The sequence below is a fragment of the Chionomys nivalis genome, chromosome 2, assembly GCF_950005125.1.
Source record: "Chionomys nivalis chromosome 2, mChiNiv1.1, whole genome shotgun sequence".
Lineage (NCBI taxonomy): Eukaryota > Metazoa > Chordata > Mammalia > Rodentia > Cricetidae > Chionomys > Chionomys nivalis.
The window spans coordinates 3,923,838-3,941,971 of NC_080087.1; the positions used below are offsets into that span (position 1 = coordinate 3,923,838).

At 47.5% G+C, this 18,134-nt stretch overlaps 1 protein-coding gene across 1 annotated transcript; it reads right to left on the bottom strand.

Moving 5' to 3' along the window:
- Positions 1-4,731: 4,731 nt before the first annotated feature.
- On the bottom strand, positions 4,732-7,562 carry LOC130870442 (igE-binding protein-like). Its single transcript, XM_057763169.1, has one exon. The coding sequence runs from the start codon at positions 5,954-5,956 to the stop codon at positions 4,859-4,861; it is 1,098 nt and encodes a 365-aa protein (XP_057619152.1). The 5' UTR covers positions 5,957-7,562; the 3' UTR covers positions 4,732-4,858.
- Between the last annotated feature and the right edge of the window lie 10,572 nt (positions 7,563-18,134).

Consider the following 18,134-nt stretch of genomic DNA (forward strand, 5'->3'; position numbering starts at 1 on the left):
AAGCTCCAGGAGATCTGGCCCCCTCACAAAGACATGCAGTTCAAACACCAATGCATCTAAAAATAAAATAATAAAATAAAAAAACAGTACAGTCAAGCTTGTACTCAGCTCTCCAGGCAGATTCTATACTGTCCCGCGCAACCGTCTCGCCAGCAAGAACGACGCGGCACACACAGGATCCTTCTGCAGAAAGCTTTAATGCATCTTGAGAGGGAGAGCATAAGCTTACAGAGCGGAGACCCCAGAGGACCAAAGCCCAATCCTTTTATAGGTTAATAGTCCTCGCCTCCGACGTGTCACGCTCTGACTGGTTGCAGCTCGTCAGCCCATATGACGCCACAGGAGAGGCAGAGAACAAGGGATGGAAATTTCAGTTGGTGCTGCCGAATGCAGGCGCCATCTTGTAATATATTAATATTTCTAATATATTAAGGCAAATAGGCTTCCCAGATTATTGAGGGTAGAGACAGTGGTCATACTTCCCACAAGCAAACATACAGGACTTGTACGAAAGTCATCCCTAGGTTTATCGAGACCCGAGATGCTCTTGACCTGTCCTCTGCTGTTTTTCTGGGAAAGGGAGATTAAGGCAGGCAACCCTTATGCAGTACAACATGTCTCTCAGAGAGGGTGTTATAGCAGCAACTCTCTGTGCGATGCACTTCACTCAACACCCCTCTTGGGATGAAAGGCCAGACACCCTACCCTGTGCAATGAACCTAAGTTCCGGGTGTGCAAGGGCTGTCCAGCGAATAGCCTATTGCTTGAGCATATTTAGCCAGATGTTAGTGGGAGCCCCCTGTTCTAGGGCGACAAGAGCCTGTGCAATCACCACCTTGTCTCTTTTGTTTTGGTTCTGAGCCTGCAAACCAGCCAGAGGAGAAACACCATTTTGCAGCAAACGATCACACCAAACAACCCCACCCCCACCCATCCTTTGAAATAAGAAACAGTCGAGGAAATCTAGGAAGACAGCCCCTCCATGAAGGACAGATCAAGGCGGGTAGAGTTGATCTAGACAATGGCGGCTCTCAACTCGCGAAGCGTCTGTTCAAATTCAACGGTCCAGTTCTGCAAAATGAACTGCAAAAGACTTATAGACAAATTAGCTGCTCTGGTAAAATTTTCATACTGAATGGAAGTAACACATAGGCCAGGGAGCTTTTGCTCGCAGCCCAATTGTGCCATCTGCCATAGATGACTGTAGCATTGATTACAATATTACTGTTAGATCCCCATCTAGCCTCTTTTAGCCAGGCTGAGGATTGGTTACAGGAATCACTATTATTTTGTTCTTTCACCAGGAAGCAAAGGCTCCCTTTAAGGGAGATAGTCCTGTTTTCTTTAAGTTCTTGAATTTGTTCATCTTTGGGCAGAAAGGCAAGTCCCAGTTCTTTATTAGTGGCAAAAAATCGGGGGAAAACTTGTGCATTATACATTACCGGCATTGGCAATGGGAATGTCGACATTATTCCCCAACGTGGCTCCCCTTGAATTACCATAATCTTAATCATCAACAGCATCACAAGAAGCGCCCTGTTCTTTTTCTTTATGTTGCTGGTCGGTTTCATTTTCCTGCTCCAAGACAGTTCTGGTGAGTCTCTCAGGGACCCAAAAGGGATTTTCTTCATCCTGTGGAAAAACACAAACAGCTCCCCTGGATCTTATTAAAATAGGATCCGGGCCTTTCCATTCATTAGTCAGCACATCTTTCCATTTTACTAATTCCTTAGGCTGCTGTGGGTCCGAGCAATGTCTCTGTGCTGCGGTTTGATCATTTTCATCCGAATTTAAAAAATTCACAGTAAAAAGTGCTACAGCAATAGCAACCCTCGGTACTGGGGGTAAGTCCTGTACAATTCCCCCTTTTTGTTTTATGAGATAAGATTTAAGCGTACGATGTGCGCGCTCAATAATACCTTGTCCCTGAGGGTTGTAAGGCAAGCCTGTAACATGTGTGACTTGCATCTGTGCACAAAATTGTTTAAATTTTTGAGAAGTATAAGCAGGTCCATTATCAGTCTTGAGGCATCTGGGCTTTCCCCAGGCACTCCATGCCTCGAGGCAATGTTGAATAACATGGCAAGTTTTTTCCCCTGTAAGTGGCGTTGAATGGAGAACACCAGAACAGGTGTCTATTGACACATGAACATATTGTAACTTTCCAAATGAGGGGACATGAGTAACATCCATTTGCCACACCTGTAGCGGTAAAATTCCTCTGGGGTTGATACCTGTATGACGAATAGGAAGAAACTGACAGCAATTGTGACATTGGGTAACAATATCACGGGCTTCTTTTCTGGTTAAAGAGAAGCGCCTGCGTAAAGTCTCAGAGGTGACATGGAAGTTATTATGAAAAGCCTTGGCAGCTTGTAAGGGTGAAGCAAATGCGGCTGCAGCCAGTCACGTGGCTTTGTCTGCCAAATCATTGCCAAGGCTCATTGGTCCAGGGAGGCCCGAATGGGCCCTAATGTGAGTGATAAAAAAAGGAGCTTTCCTATGCAGTAAACAATCCTGTAATTTTTGAAAAAGAAGTGCCACTTTGCTTGTGGATTTTATAATCCTGGCAGTTTCAAGCAAGTTAACAGCATTGACTACATAAAAGGAATCAGAAACAATATTGAGAGGGCCCAAAAATTTTTGAAAAACTTCCAACACCACCAGGCACTCCACTATTTGATGGGAGGTCTCTGTATAGGATCGTGAAAACACCCTGGAGCCTACAACGTAGGCTCCAAGACCGCCCTTTGAACCATCTGTATACACCACCAGCCCATCCTTCAATGGGGTGGGTGAAGTCACTCGGGGAAAAACTATAGGGTGTTCCGCAGCAAATCGTATCAAAGGATGTTTAGGATAATGATTATCAATCTTTCCTAAAAAGGTGGTGACCAAAATGGCCCAATCATCAGAAGTGGCAGCCAATGTTTGTACTTGGTGGGAGTTATAAGGAACTATAATGGAAATGGGGTGCTTGCCAAAATGGCCAACAGCTGCCTTCAAGCCTTTAAGGGCAATTTGAGCTATGGCTGCAGGGTACCAATCAATTATTTTTTGAGGGGAAGCATGTGGATGGACTCATAAAAGCGGCCCATTTTGCCAAAGCACTGCAGTGGGCAACTTCCTTGTTTTGAACACGCATAGGGAAAAGGGTTGGGATGAATCTATACGGCATAATTGTGCCTCTTCAATGGCCCTTTCCACTAAAAGGAGGGCAGCTTCGGCTGCAGGGGTTAAAGATCTGGGGGAGGTAATGTGGGCATCTCCCTCTAAAATATCAAATAAGGGCTTTAGGTCAGCAGAGGGAATCTTTAAAAATGGGCGAAGCCAATTAATATCTCCTAGCAGCCTTTGAAAATCATTTAAAGTACATAAATCATTTCTGTAAATTTTAAGTTTTTGTGGAAGAATCTTATCTGGAAAAATTAAGGAACCTAAAAAATGCCCAGAATTAGCAACTTGGACCTTTTCGGTAGCAATTTGGAGGTCCCAAAACTGTAAGGTCTTAAGTAATAAAGGATAGGCTTCTTGAAGAAGTTTTTGATCTTTATGACATATAAGCACATCATCCATATAGTGAATAACTATTAGCATTGGAAATTGTTCTCTTATTGGCCTTAGGGCCTCTTGTACATACAATTGACACATAGTCGGACTATTTGCCATGCCCTGGGGCAATACCTTCCATTGGCATCTCTTATCAGGTTCCATATGATTAATGGAGGGGACAGTAAATGCAAAACGTGGTCTATCAGGAGGATACAAAGGGATGGAGAAAAAACAATCTTTGATGTCTAATATAATTAAGTTCCAATCTTTGGGCAAGGTGGAAAGCACCGGGAGCCCCCGCTGCACAGCCCCTAGGGGGTGCATTTGTTCATTAATGGCTCTTAGATCATGTAGCAAGCGCCATTTTCCTGACATCCTTTTGATGACAAAAATTGGGGTATTCCAAGGGGAGGTTGATGGTTCAATGTGTCCCAAGGCTAGCTGTTCAGAAATAAGGCTGGTTACCGCCTTCAATTTTTCAGAGGTCAGTGGCCACTGGGGAACCCACACCGGGGTCTCTGTTTTCCATGGTATGGGTCGTGCTGCCCCAGTGGCGCCTAGGAAAAACCCAGGCCCTGTCTTTCTTGGTTGGGGTCGGGCGCCACAGGTTCTGTCCGCCCTTGTCCTAGGCGCCCTAGTCCTTTTCCCACCTTGTACCCTATCTTTCTCATAATATTGATTGCTTGTGGTGAATATTCATTAGATAAAGTAAGTCCCATGGCTTGCATAACATCCCGTCCCCATAAGTTAACAGGCAAGGCTAGTACATACGGGGTGAACCGTCCCTCCTGTCCTTCCATGGTCCTCCAAATAAGGACCGAGGAGCTGATAGTTGGGTGAGCATTATATCCCAGTCCTTGTAAAGAATGTGACGCTTCAGTAGTTGGCCAAGATTTGGGCCACCAATGGGAGGAAATTATGCTTTTGTCCGCTCCGGTGTCCAAAATGCCTTCAAAACGCTTACCATTAACCCAGAGGGACAACTTTGGCCTATCCTGGAGGCTAACAACTAAGTAAGCTGAATCCTGGCCTGAGGATCCCATCTGTCTGTCTTCTGTTTTCTGATGAGCATCACCTGGGAGGAGCAGCAGCTGAGCTATTCTATCTCCTTTACTAATAGAAAAAACCCCATTAGGACTGGAACATAATACTTGAATCTCAGGGACATGTTGATTATCAATTATACCAGGATGGACAATTAGTCCCTGCAGGGTGAGCGATCCTCGGCCTAAAAGGAGACCTACGCTCCCTTGTGGCAACGGTGTAGGCACCTGAACAGGGACAGGCTGCACCCCCATCTGGGGCATTAGTAAGAAGTCGGAGGAGGCGCACAAGTCCATTCTTGTTCTGTTGCCTTGTCTGTTGCCTTGATAAACCTGTTCCCATATTTTTGTGGGCCCTGGGATCGAGGGCCCACTGCCCCGTTTTTTGGATTCTTATTCACAAATGTCTCCATAGGAGGGAGAACTCTGCCCTTTATATCCCTTACTGAGCGACATAGCTCAGCTTTGTGGTAGCCCTTACCACAGCGGGTACAGAGGGTAGGTGGAGCCCTTTCTCTTTCTGATGCTCTACAATCCTTTTTTAAATGCCCTGGCTTTCCACATTTAAAGCAAACTCTTTTGTCAGGCCCTTTAAGGGGGCGCTTTTGAGACTGTAAAATGGCAGCAGCCAATCCTTCATTAGTAAGGGGACCACCAAGTTCTCTACAAATCCTGAGCCAATCTTGTAGTCCTTTATTCTTTCTTGGGGCTATGGCCGCGCGACATTCCTGAGTGGCATTCTCAAAGATTAGCTGTTCAGTAAGAGGCGCGGCTGTTTCAGGATCACCAAAGATGTGCCCTGCTGCCTCTGTCATTCGCGCCACAAAATCTGAAAAAGGCTCCTGGGTCCCTTGAATAATCTTAGTGAGCTGATTATTCACTTCCCCCTTTTTGGAGAGTGCCTTCCAGGCCCTAATGGCCATATCAGCGATTTGCCGATATGCACCCCAGTGATAATCTGTTTGATTAGCTGCAAAACGCCCTTGACCTGTCAGGAGGTCGAACGTCCATTGTTGCTGTTCCGGAGTCAGAGCCATAGCATTGGCCCTGGCTTGCTCCTGTGCAGCTTCATGCCAGAGAGCTTTCCATTCCAAATATTGGCCCATGCTGACAAGCGATGCTTTCGCCACCGTCTGCCAGTCAGCTGGGGTCATGGCGGCCATGGCCAGCCTGTCCAATTGTGCTAGAGTAAAGTTGGCTGTTACTCCATATTTTCTGACCGACTCTGCCAATTCTTTAAGTTGATTATACTCTATGGGTGCATGCACCCGTCCTCCCTCTGCGCCTTCAAAAACAGGATAAGCAAGGCGTAGTTTTCTTTTTACTTTCTCCGGGAGGAAGGAGAAGGACTTCCGGCGCATTTCATAAGGAGGGGGCGCTGAAGGGACTACCTGCGGGGAGGCTGCATAAGGCTGCCGCTTTCGGGGCTCTCTCTTACTCCGCAAGTGATCATCAGGATGATACCTCTCCTCCTCATATCTGGCTTCTTCCTCCTCTAGTTCAGCTTCTTCCTCAGGGTCTAAGTCTTCTTCTTCTGAACTTTTAGAATCATCGGAGCTATCGGCAATTAAAGCTTCAAGCTCTTGTAAAGGGTATAGACTAGTACTCCCTTTCTTTCTTACAACAGGCAAGGGACCTCTAGGGTCCGATGCATACACCCCCTTGTCATTAGATGCACGGGGGGGGGGGCATTTTCCTTAATTGGGACTGGTTTTTTCTTGCGCGCGCCCAACCTCTCACTACGCTCAGTTTCTGACATGCTATCCTGGACTTCTTCAAGGACATTTCGTCCCTCCGCTACAACAGCCCGACAGGCTTCATCCTCTAAACAGTTCTTAACAAGTTTCCAAATGGCCCTTGTCCCCTGTCTCAATTCCCCTTCTGCCAGTTTTTTATCAAGATCTTTACCCAATTTATTCCATGAGGCAAGAGTCAAGGACCCGGAGCAAACATACCAGGGAGCCACCCGATCAATTTCTTTGACAAAATTTTTAAGTGTCCGATTGGCAACTTTTATGTCTCGTTGCTTTAACACCGTTTCTAGCGCTGTAACGATAGACTGAGAGGAGCCCATGATAACGAGCAGACACCCGCGGCTTATCTACGTCCGTCTTACAAGTGCGAAGAAAATGAAAGTAAACTCCGCCTACGGCTCTTTTATCTACAAGAGACTGAGGCACACAACAGAGTGCTGCCGCTTATCTACGTCGGACTTAACGCACCTAACAATCATAACGGTGAAAGCAGAGCATAGTAGCACTCCCAGGACAATCACTATGGCTTCAACACTATCTTCCTAAGGCGGCGAGAGGTCCAAGCCAAAATCCAGAAAAGACATACCTCTCTGAGCGTATCCACCTGCAGTTCTGAATCCTCCTTGAATCCAAGGGATCTCCGATGGTGCTGACGATGTTGAGGTTCCCGGGATTTCGGCACCAGTTGTCCCGCGCAACCGTCTCGCCAGCAAGAACGACGCGGCACACACAGGATCCTTCTGCAGAAAGCTTTAATGCATCTTGAGAGGGAGAGCATAAGCTTACAGAGCGGAGACCCCAGAGGACCAAAGCCCAATCCTTTTATAGGTTAATAGTCCTCGCCTCCGACGTGTCACGCTCTGACTGGTTGCAGCTCGTCAGCCCATATGACGCCACGGGAGAGGCAGAGAACAAGGGATGGAAATTTCAGTTGGTGCTGCCGAATGCAGGTGCCATCTTGTAATGGAGTATGCAGGGGCGGCTCCCCACACTATACTGTAGTTATAACTTATCTATACCTAATAAACAGCCCTCAACTGCTCAGAGATCTGGGGAATATGGCATTTAAATGTTTAATTATTAAAAGACTTTTCATAACAGAGAGACAGGTTGGCTCCTAGCATCAGCAATCTATTTCCTCCAAAGAAGACAGAAGACAGATGGGCACAGAACAATGTCTATGCACAATTCGCTTCAGCAAGTGAAAGCACTAAACACTGGGCAAAACTGTCTTTCATCTAAGCTGAAGATCTCCAGACGTGGGCAAAGAACCAAATGGAATTGACTTGCCTAGCTGCTCAGGCCAAGGTAGGTTTGTCTTAGATTTCCTAACTCACAGGATCTTCTGGAGCCTGGCAGGCCCTGTTTCTAACAGCAGAAGACAAACACAGCCCTCAACAATCATAGAGAACCCTGAGGAGTAGCTCTAGGTAGCCAATCAAGCAAGTTCTTTGTTGCTTTCTTACTCAATAATGCCTCAAGTAAAATTTTTTTTTTTTTTTTTTTTTTTGGTTTTTCGAGACAGGGTTTCTCTGTGGTTTTGGAGCCTGTCCTGGAACTAGCTCTTGTAGACCAGGCTGGTCTCGAACTCACAGAGATCCGCCTACCTCTGCCTCCCAAGTGCTGGGACTCAAGTAAAATTTTATCCTTCTCCAAGTTCTCAGATGCAGTTTGACAGCTGAGAGGTTTTGTCATTTTAAAAGGACAATCTCACCAAAAAAAAATTCAGCACAACTTCTTAACACACTCTAAATAAATGGTGTTTTAAGATATACAAATTCAAGTTATTAAAATGTGTACCTACAAGTTATAAAGGTGTGAGGACAAATACAGTTATCAAATCTCTCTCACGCTGCCTTCCATAGTCTTAAAGATACTTTTCATTGTGCAGAAACATCTGTCACAGTCATTCTGACATAAATATGCTGCTCTTTATACCATACATGTGCCTAAAACTTACATTTTACAAACTCAAAAATATTCTTATGAGTTTCAGGGAACCAAATTAAAAGATTCATCTTAAACAGGTTAGATGCACCCCTCTTAATTCTCTGGTTCTGAAATTTTTTTCTTCCTAAACTTAACCTTGCCCTCTGCCCTGCCAACACCTTGCCAGGTCAAAGAGACCCCAGACATTTCCACACCACAAATCCTGGACAGGGGTAAAGTAACCAGCACCCAGCTTTCTCAGGCCCTCCAAAATGTCACCCACAGATAAGCAGGGCGCAATCTTGAGAATCTGCTGTCCCAGTTCCCTCAACCTGCTATGCCTATAAGAAAAAGATGGGACTGTTATAGTCTGCTGGCCTAGTCTGTCACCTGAGTACCCTGTCCCTTTAAGAGACAAGTCCCACGCCTTTAATCCCAGCACTCGGGAGGCAGAGGCTGGTGGATCTCTGTGAGTTCGAGACCAGCCTGGTCTACAGAGCTAGTTCCAGGACAGGCTCCAAACCCACAGAGAAACCCTGTCTCGAAAAACCAAAAAAAAAAAAAAAGAGAGAGAGAGAAGCCCCGCCCACTCCCCACCCAAGGTAAGAGAATCCCAGCTGCTCGCGCTCTCTCTCTCTCTCTCTCTCCCTCCCTCCCTCCCTCCCTCCTTCCCTCCCTCCCTCCTTCCCTGCCTCCCTCCTTCCCTCCCTCCCCTTCTGGAGAGGCAGCTTCTGCATCTCCCCCGACATCTTCCATTCCCCCTCCCCTTCCCCCTCCATAATCCACTAAATAAACTCTACACCCAAACTCTCTCTGCGTGGCATATCTGTCTGTCTGTCATCCTCCAGGGTTTCCCACCCACAAGGGGACCCGTCAAGGCCTCAGGTGGCCTGTCGCTGCCCCTCATGGGAGCAGCCTCAGGTCACCTGTGTTGTGTTTATAAATGATAACACTCAGGACCACTCCTAGGGCCCTAAATACCTGAGTCCCAGCTGACTGGAATAAAGACTTTTTTTTTTTAACTTTTTATTGATTCTGGATTTCACATCGTGCTTCCTGATCCCATTCATCTCATCCCTTCGCATCCCTGCGACCCACCCCCCAGAACAAAATAAAATAAAATTTTAAAGAAAAGGAAAAAAAAATCTTGTGGAAGCTTCAGTGTGACAGTGAGTCACACAGTGGACCCTCCAGTCCACACATCTTTACTCTCAAATGTTCACTGCAATGAGTCAGTGGTCTGGTTTGGGGCAGGTCAGGTCCCTTCACACGCTCCAGCAGATCGCAGATGGGTGGATGTTAGTGGGGGCAACTCATCTCCCTGGTTCTGGACCTGGGTGGTAGCTGGGTTGGTCAGCCGGTCAGCTCTCCCTCATCCCCTCACCAAGGCAAGCTCTCAGCTGAACTCCAGCTAGCCCACCCAATGCAACAAGCAGCAAGGGGCGGGGCCGTTTCTCCTGCTCTCAGGGCCAGCTGACTTGCACCTAGACACCAGGGCCAGCTCTACTGTGCAGCCCAGGCAGGTGCCGAAGCCACACTTCCCAGGGCTGCAGCTGTTCGGGGGCAGGGCCAGTTCTTCCACTCCCTTGCCATAACCCCAGGCCAGCTCGCCACCGACTGCAGGTGGTACAGGGTAAGAAGGCACGGCCTCTTTCTCTTGCCCACACCACCACATGAGATGAGGGGGCCGGGCCTGTTCCCCCACTTTCAGGGCCAGCTCACCTGTGCCCCCGCCAGCAGGGTCAGTTCTACTGTACTGCCCAGGTGAGGTATGGGCCCTGCTCTCCTGAGTACCAGCAAGGGGTAGGACCAGCTCTCCCACCTGCCACAGGCAGCGAGGGGTGGGGACATCTCTCCTTCGCCCACGCCGCTGTATGGCAGATGAGAGAGGGGTCCAGGTCTTCCCTTCTTACGTCTTTGTGGCTAGCTCACCAGCGACCCAGTCAACAGGGTCACCCCTACTGTGCTGCCCAGATGGGGAACAGGCCTGCTCTCTGGAGTGCTGCAAGTGGCAAGGGGTGAGGGGAAGAGAAATAAAGACTTTCAATTTGCTAAAAACTCCATTTGAATGGTCATCTCTGGAAGGTTCCTCATAACAAAATTATGAAATCCTAAACTTGTAAAAGTTACTAACTTATTGCAAATTGTTAACGATAATAAGACTCAAGAGTTAACAGTTAGTCACTTTATAAATAATCAGATTCTTTAATGTGCTCAGAACTATGTTTGTAGTCATGGTAAGTATAAACATAATTTATTTACAGAGCCAAACTTGTAAATAATTTATCTCCCATTATATAATCTTTTGTCTTGTTTGTAAAATTAAGCCTAAAACGAATAACTCAAAACAAGCTTAAAACAAGTTTGAAAATTGCTTAATGTTAAATAATATTCAAAATCATACATATTTTTAAAAATGGTTATGAAGAAGTGAATGATTCAGTAAAATGAGTTAAATTTGTAATACACTTGCATAGCAGGATGTCCGCAAGCCCAGGTGGTTTCCTTGGACGGACTGCAGTTCCACCAGAGTGGGTTCCATTATGGAAAGGGATGCACACTACAGGATTAGAATGCACAGGGAGATAAGACCTGTCAAACGCCTGCGGCTTCTGCCCCCAGCTGTGTAGGCCTGACCAGCTCTAGCCATGTAGGCCAACCAGAAAATCTTCCTCCTTGTCCACAGAAAATATGAATTATTCTTCACGTGTCACATGACAGGGAGATAGATCATCTTGCCCAATGGAGGATCTTAGAGTCAGCTTCTGACTTATGCTCTGGATCCCTGTCAACTGTTAGTTTATCCTGGCTCTCTGGGTGGACCCTCTTCTGAGGCACCCTAACGGCTGCTCACCTTGTCCCCTCATCAATTTTTTGTCAGACTGAAGCAGTTAAAGAAGACTGGTGCCCTCACACCCTCGAAAGTGGTTTTGGTGACCTCTGAAGAGAAAAACAAGGAGCCCTGAGCCGTCTGACACCCCGGCCCCGCCTTTAGTGTCTCCGGGGATGCAGGATGGCAATCCCGGATCCACTGCAGCTAAAGTAGAGGACCCTCTTCAACAGACCCGAGACCCCCTCCAACAACGACAGTCCTCACCAGGAAGCAGCTAAAGGAAGAATCTACAACCCTGCCCCCAACTCCCTGATTTTCTATACCCTTTCAAGTTTAGAACAAAGGAGTGTCTCCCGTTTTAAAACAAGATCCTTACAAGATCACACATCATCTTATCTGCTGATTAGCCCGTCTAGACCTAGGGCAGGCAACTCCAGAACGGAAGGACTACAGGAGGAAATGGAAGCTACATGCTACACTCACTTCCGTCCCTACAACTGGTCGTAGCGGTCTCTTTCTGTAGGCCACCTCAACCACCCATGAATGTGAGTGTACCCTCAACTGTGTGTGCTGATAAACGTGGTCCTGTCTATTGAAGATAAGCCGCTGCCTCTTTTTCTGCTTTTCATCCCTTTAAGTCGCTCAGAAGTCTAACGTGACCTGACAGTTATCTGTTCTTATATGCATGCTGGCCACACTGGAGTAAGAACATTTGGTATTCCAGTATAATTTAGGTTTAGCTCAATTAATTCCATCGACATGTCCTTGCTTCCAAACTTAAGTCACATCCAGCTTAGCTGGGAAGTCTCCTCAACTCAGTAAACTCTGACAGGTTTGTCACAGCATCTCCATATGGTGTGCAGTTAATGGAAGAACCTCCAATAATCCTCACTTCCTGGCAACCATCCCTTTATGTGTTACAAAAGTGCCCTAGGTCTACTGGATTTTCTCTGGGCAGGAGATTAGGCAAAAGGGCTGGGCTGTGTCTGCTGTAAACGTCTGTGATACCCACCTTCTGTAAAACTTTTGGCTCTCCTCAGTCTCTGCTGTGATAAAGCAAGCTGTTTGGTTGTGAGCTATGCCACTGTCATGAATGTGGCTACCAGTTAGTGGGCAACTGAGCCCTCATAAATCAAAGTCTGCAAAAGAGCTAGATCCTACCAGCAGTAACTGGGATGAAGTAACATGGGTCAAGAAAGAATTATTATCCTTGGGTTATTTTCCTTTGACTTTGTTATCTGGAGACCTGTATCGTTGTTCCGTGGCTCCGTTCCAGAGGCGTGCAAGGACACTTCCGCAGACCACAACACACGCCTCTGGGCAGAAGTAAATTCTTGCAACCCTTAATTTTTTTTTAATATTTATTTATTTATTTATTTATTTATTTATTATGTCTGTCTCTGTGTATGCCTGAAGGCCAGAAGAGGGCACCAGACCTCACTACAGATGGTTATGTGGTTGCTGGGAATTGAACTCAGGACCTTTGGAAGAGCAGGCAGTGCTCTTAACCGCTGAGCCGTCTCTCCAGCCCTGCAATCCTTAATTTTTTTTTTTTGTTTGTTTGTTTGTTTTTGTTTTTCGAGACAGGGTTTCTCTGTGGTTTTGGAGCCTATCCTGGAACTAGCTCTTGTAGACCAGGCTGGTCTCGAACTCACAGAGATCCGCCTGCCTCTGCCTCCCAAGTGCTGGGATTAAAGGCGTGCGCCACCACCGCCCAGCTACAACCCTTAATTTTAAGAATAACTTCAGGCTTATCATTTCCCACCTGGGGAAGTCAAGATGATAGACTAAGGACCTGTGTCGTTATGTCCCTGGTGTTAAGAAAGGATAGGGATGATCTTTCTGCTGAACTATAAGCCAGAGGGTTTTTACATTAAACCAACCAAGAAACTTTGATGTGAATTGTGTTTTGTGTGAATTCTGGACTTCAATACCAAAGCAGCATTTCTTGCTGTTATCTCTTACTAAAAACCAAGTAAAGCTGTTATTATTATTATTTTTTAAAAGTCTCAGAGACTAGGACAATGGCTTAATAGTCATGCACACTGACTGCTCTTACAGAAAACCTGGATTCCATTCTTAGTACCCACACAGCTTACAACTGTCTGTAACTCTACTTCCAAGGCAACCAACATCCTCCTCTGGGCTCCTCAGGCACCAGGCACACACATAGATACAGACATACATGCTGGCAAAACACCCATACACATGAAATAAAACAATTAAAGTATCCTTTAATTACAAAGCAGAGTAAAAATTCTCAAGCTTATAGGTTTGCATGGAAATTGAATCTTGCAGCCCACAGCTCAGATGGGGCTTTTTGGTATTTTGATAATGTGTTTTGTAAAACCAATTTAATTGTGAGGCAAATATACAAATGAATAATTCTAAAAAGCCACACACTCATAGGAGCGACATGTGACATCTAATAAAGGGAGACAGACAACTTATCATCAACAAAAACTTGTTTGTAAATATCATTAGTCTGGACCTGAACACTTTTGATAATGTTTGCCTTTTCTTTTAAGTAATGGAGTCTGGGATTCCCATGGCTCGATCACCAATATGAAGCAGTCTGAGGAAAGGTAAAGCCTGGGTTTAGGCCCAAGGATGCCCATTACTGAGCATCCCTGCCTATGATTCCCTTTGCCTAAGAACATATCGAGACAGGTTACTGCATTTTTTTTCTTTCTCATGATAGAGATGTTCTACTTTGTTTATTGTGGAGAAATCTAGTTACAAGACAGCCTTCACTAGTAATCTAATAAACATATTAATAACCACATAATCACTCAACGCTAGCCACTCCTCTGAATCAATAGTTTTACAATAACAGCAATGGCACCAATAAGCAAGTTTTGTACCACATATCAACCATAGAATCGGAATCCCTGAAATATCTGGATTATGAAATACAGATGTTCACCCCTAAGTAACACCATGCTGTGACGGACTTTTCCTGAGGAGAAACACACACACGATCTACTCACCTGGAGATGGGGACTCCACAACCACCAAAGTCTAACTTGGTGAACCAGTGAGTTTATCAGGGTTACTTACAGGAGCAGAAATGACTCAAAAGACAGCTGTACCATGAAAGCCCACCCCCGCATGGGCGAGAGCTCACAAAAACACTGAAAACCTGAAGCACACTACACAGCCTGCAGATACCTAAAGGATTGAAAATGTCCTTTCCAGACAGCTCAGTTGGTCTGCGTTCCTTCCAGGTATCCAGTCTAATTGGTCTCTGCTTCCAGGTAGCTGGGCTGGTCTTTGCCGCTTGACTTCTCTGAGAGTGACTGCAGTATTGTCTGCTGTTATTGTAAAACAGAGACTTCCTGAAACTGTTTTTAGCTGTTTACTTTCTGTTTGAAGGAGCTTTCCTGGGAGATGGAATGTTTCAGTTTCAGAAGAAACTTCCACACAACATTCCAGGATCACAATTAGGCTTGAAATGTTTCTGAATCATTTCTGAAATAGTGTTTTCTGTTTGTTTTCTCTCTCAACCTAGCAGGAGCTGAGTAAAACTCAAGGAGTCACTCTTTACCAGTGCAAAACAAGGCACTCAAAGGCAACAGATAGCTTACTTTTTAAATGTTTTACATTTTATTTAGTTGTGTGTGTAAATTGATTATCTCTTTCTACCATGTGAGTTCCAGGGATCAAATTTAGGTCATCAGTCTATCCACTGAGCCATCTTGAAAATCCCAAAATAGCTTATTCTATGAGTTGTGATGGCTAATCTTGGTTGTCATCTTGACTACATCTAGAATGAACTACAATCTGGAAATGGAGGACACCTGTGAGAGATCTTTTGCTTGGTTTGAGGAAGGTGAATCCATTTCTAGTCCAGACCTTTGAGGTGGGAAGGCACACACCTTTAATCTGGATCTTGAGGCAGAAAGACATTGCCTTTAATCTGGGCCAAATCTTCAACTGAAAGTGTTATAGGAGACCTGCTTGTTTATTTCCAGGCAGCCCAGACTCCTAAAATAATCCCACAGAAACCATATTATTTGCAATACTGTTTGGTCAAGAGCTTAAGCATATTTCTGGCTAACTCTCATGTCTTAAAAACTAGCCCATCTCCATTAATCTGTGTATCGCCATGTGGCTGTGGCTTACCAGGTAAAGCTCCAGTGTCTGTCTCTGGCAGGCTTCTTTCTCACTTCGCCTCCTTTTTTCCAGCATTCAGTTTAGTTTTTCCGGCCTAGTTCTACTCTTTTGCCCTATCACAGGCCAAGACAGTTTCTTTATTAACCAATGGTATTCACAGCATACAGAGGGGAATCCTATAACATGGAAGTCTATATAAGGACATAGAAGGAAGCTTTTGCATTTTGCCTGTTTGCCTCCTCTATCTATCTGTCTGTCTGTCTGTCTGTCTGTCTGTCTATCTATCTATCATCATCTATCTATCATCTATCTATCTATCTATCTATCTATCTATCTATCTATCTATCATCATCCATCTATCATCCATCCATCCATCCATCCATCCATCCATCCATCCATCCATCCAGATTCCAGGGCACTGCACTCGGGATCTATGAAGAGCAGCCAGTGCTCTTAACCGCTGGGCCATTCCTCCAGGTTCTGTTATACTAAACAAGGCATTCTTAGCACTTCACGAAAAATTTTAGAAAACCTATGAGCTTATTTTTATTTAAGTTATTATGAAATTGGTGGCTCCGTAAGTATCAAAAACCTTTCACAGCCTGACATATTTTTACGTTCTTTTCAGGAGACACAGATCTGTTTCGTTTGATTTTGTGTATATATTTGATACTAGCTACTTAACTCAGGACGGACCTGGGCTCACTGAACTCCGGCCAAAGCTGGACTTCCGGTCCCAGAGATTTCCAACACGACGATGGCTTCCCGGTGTCCAGCCCCTACTGGAGACTGAGTGGAAGAAACCCCGCTAGAGAGACCTGAGCGCTCAGGACGCTTTGTAGCCTGGATACAGCTCAGGGGAACCTAGTCCGGCAAAAACAAACCAAAACCAAAATCGAGCGGCAAGAGAAACCGGCGTCCTGCAGGGACGAGACCGCGCCTGCGCGCTGGGCCACACTCTAGGCGCGCAGAGGATGGGACTGCGCCTGTGCGCTGGGCCCCCACTCTACGAGACTGCGCCTGCGCGCTGGGCCCCGCTCGGGGCGGGGCAGCCTGAGGGAAGCCCGTGACTGACAGGCAGAGCCCCGCCCCCCCTGTTCCCGCCCTCGGCCGGCTGCGCCAATTCCTGTCAGTCAGCCTCGGAGTCCCGCGGAGAACGGACGCCGGCGGGGGCGCGGGTGACGGAGTCGGGGACCGCAGCACAGGGACGGCGACTTCTGGGTTCAGCGTGAGACCCCGGGCCCTCGGCGTGACACGCGCGCGGACACCTCAGCTCCACAGACACACACGCGCGGACTCCTCAGCTCCACACACACGGGCGCGGACACCTCAGCTCCACACACACGGGCGCGGACACCTCAGCTCCTCACACACACGCGCGCGGGCACCTCAGCTCCACAGACACACACGCGCGCGGGCACCTCAGCTCCACAGACACACACGCGCGCGGGCACCTCAGCTCCACAGACACACACACGCGCGGACTCCTCAGCTTCTCTCACACACACGCGCGGACACCTCAGCTCCACACACACGGGCGCGCGCGGACACCTCAGCTTCTCTCACACACACGCTCGCGGACACCTCAGCTTTTCACACACACGCGCGGACACCTCAGCTTCTCACACACACGCGCGCGGACACCTCAGCTCCACAGACACACACACGCGCGGACACCTCAGCTCCACAGACACACACGCGCGCGGACACCTCAGCTTCTCACACACACGCTCGCGGACACCTCAGCTTCTCACACACACGCGCGCGGACTCCTCAGCTTCTCTCTCACACACGCGCGGACACCTCAGCTTCTCACACACACGCGCGCGCGGACACCTCAGCTTCTCACACACGCGCGCGGGCACCTCAGCTTCTCACACACACGCGCGCGCGGACACCTCAGCTTTTCACACACACGCGCGGACACCTCAGCTTCTCACACACGCGCGCGCGGACACCTCAGCTCCACAGACACACACACGCGCGGACTCTTCAGCTTCTCTCACACACGGGCGCGCGCGGGCACCTCAGCTCCTCACACACACACGCGCGGACACCTCAGCTCCACAGACCCACACGCGCGGACTCCTCAGCTTCTCACACACGCGCGCGCGCGGACACCTCAGCTTCTCTCACACACGCGCGCGCGCGGACACCTCAGCTTCTCACACACACGGGCGCGCGCGGGCACCTCAGCTCCTCACACACACACGCGCGGACACCTCAGCTCCACAGACACACACACGCGCGGACACCTCAGCTCCACACACACGGGCGCGCGCGGACACCTCAGCTTCTCACACACGCGCGCGGGCACCTCAGCTCCTCACACACACGCGCGCGCGGACACCTCAGCTTTACTCACACACGCGCGCACAGTGCCCTTTGGTTTAGTCCCAAATGCACCTGCGCGGAACCAACCCACCCTCTGCCTGAGGAACCTGGCTTGCTCTCCACAGAGAGACCAAGTTTCCAGACAGGAACCCTGGACTCTCCCGAGCCCCAGAGACCCCAGCACCCTCAGTACCGATGACCTGTCTCTCCTTAAGATCCGGATCCATTTCTCTGGGAGTTCGAGGCCAGCCTGGTCTACAAGAGCTAGTTCCAGGACAGGCACCAAAGCCACAGAGAAATCCAGTCTCGAAAAAAACAAAAACAAGCCAAAGCAAAAAAAAAAAAACAAAACAAAAGATTTGTTTCCAAGATCCTAAATGCTCTCACCCAGCAGGACCCCAAATATCTTCCACATGACAAACCCCAAATCTTCTTGATACAAGCCTGTCAAATCTCCTCAGTCTGAAAGTCCCCACACCTTGTCTCTCACAGCCCAAGAGACTCCTCCCACCTACAGATCCCAATTCCCTCAACCTGAGGTGCCCTAAACTAAAAATCTCAGCCAGCCAGAGG